General features: G+C 36.6%; 1 protein-coding gene across 1 annotated transcript in view; it reads right to left on the bottom strand.

Moving 5' to 3' along the window:
- Window positions 1-1599, bottom strand: part of LOC107674380 (cadherin-7-like) — a 75432-nt gene that overhangs the window by 46795 nt on the left and 27038 nt on the right. The window contains exon 3 of the mRNA XM_016468345.1: window positions 262-556. Within this exon, the coding sequence (XP_016323831.1) occupies window positions 262-556 (295 nt within the window). The remainder of the gene's footprint in view (window positions 1-261; window positions 557-1599) is intronic.

Genomic DNA, 1599 nt, shown 5'->3' with positions numbered 1-1599 from the left:
TGTTTTCTGTCCACTTCTATATATATATATATATATATATATATATATGAATGAAAAATGTTTTTGCCTGTAGTGTCTTGCCTTAAGTTTGTTAGTGTTTTTCAACATTAACTTTATTATGTTTACATTACCTTTGCCATCATAACGCTCACTTAAACAAAATGAGCATGTACAATTGAATGTCCACAATCCACCAATAGTAATAAATCTAACATCCCTCTTTGGTGATTGGTTTGGTATGTACAAATCCAAGGCACTTACCGACAGGAGACATTTCGGGTACTTGAGCATTGTAAGGGCCATCCAGGAACTTGGGCTCATTGTCATTGATATCCTGCACTTTGATAACAAATTCAGACTCTGGTTCGACTGGCAGGTTGGTGACACGGTCTTGGGCCTGAGCTCGCAGCGTGTAGTAGGCCTGTTCCTCCCGGTCCAGGCGCTTCGTGGCATGAATGTCGCCTGTGTTCTCATCAATGGTGAAAATAGAGGTTGCACCTTCACCAGTGAGCACGTATTTTACTTTGCCCTCACCTTTGTCCACATCCGAATGAAGCTACAGGGAAAGAAGAAATGAAAAAAAAGTAATTCATATCTATTATCATTGTAACAGTTGTCTAGTTAGCATTGTAATTAATGAACAATGTCAGTAATTGTGTTTACTCGTGAGAAAGTATTTCTGCAGTGTTTTAAATAATAAATGGGGATATACCATCTCCAGCAGATTTGTGCAAGTCAACAAAAAAGAATGGACTGAATAAATGTCAAATCTCACACTGTTAGCGATTTCTGTAAATTACACAATATTTAACTGTAATATGAACTGTACTTTACTGTAAAACAGTTATACAGTACGTTACTGTATTTTAAAGTTGCATTATGGGAAATATCCTCTTGGCGCCATTAAAATACAGTATTTTTCATTTACTGTAAATCCAAATACAGTAAAAAAAAAAAATGAGCGCGAAACCTGACCAATGACAGAAAGGCTTTTTTTTCTGCTTGGAGAAAGAAGAAGAAGAAGAAGAAGAAGAAGAAAAGAAAGACACACACACCTAGCAGCTGCAAATGTATGTACAATATTCCTGCTTTTTTGTTACATGTTTTATGTCAGTGTAATTTTAGGGGTTATTTGTTGGTTTAATTAAAAGCAAAATAATCATAATAATAATAACAAAACGCTGACGCTGCACGACGCGCAGTTTCCTCACGGTGTTCGTTGGTAGAGAGCGGGAAAACTCATTTGAGAGTGAAGAGAACTTTCTGTGCAAAAAAAGATCTTTCTTTCTTTTCTTTCCTTTTTTGTAGAAAGTTTCAATCATCAAAGTGCGAACATAAGCAGGTCTCTGTCTTCGTTTTGACCACGTCGGTAGCAGGTGAGTTTTTATGTGAACTTGTATGAAATTGTTGGCCAACAAACTGAGCTTTTAATGGTACAGCCGTGTAATCGCTTCACGCTACCCATATCTAAGTGTATAAATGTACTATGAAGGTAGAATGACGTCAAAAAGATTTGCATACGCAGGTAAGAGTTGTGGAAGTGTACATAAGACTGTAAGCGTAAATTAAATTTGCATGCGCAAGAGAAGCTTTGTAAAG

Source organism: Sinocyclocheilus anshuiensis, unplaced genomic scaffold (assembly GCF_001515605.1).
Source record: "Sinocyclocheilus anshuiensis isolate Anshui unplaced genomic scaffold, SAMN03320099.WGS_v1.1 scaffold962, whole genome shotgun sequence".
NCBI lineage: Eukaryota > Metazoa > Chordata > Actinopteri > Cypriniformes > Cyprinidae > Sinocyclocheilus > Sinocyclocheilus anshuiensis.
Note: the sequence above shows the minus strand (reverse complement) of the source record. Positions and strands in the feature narration are given on the sequence as shown.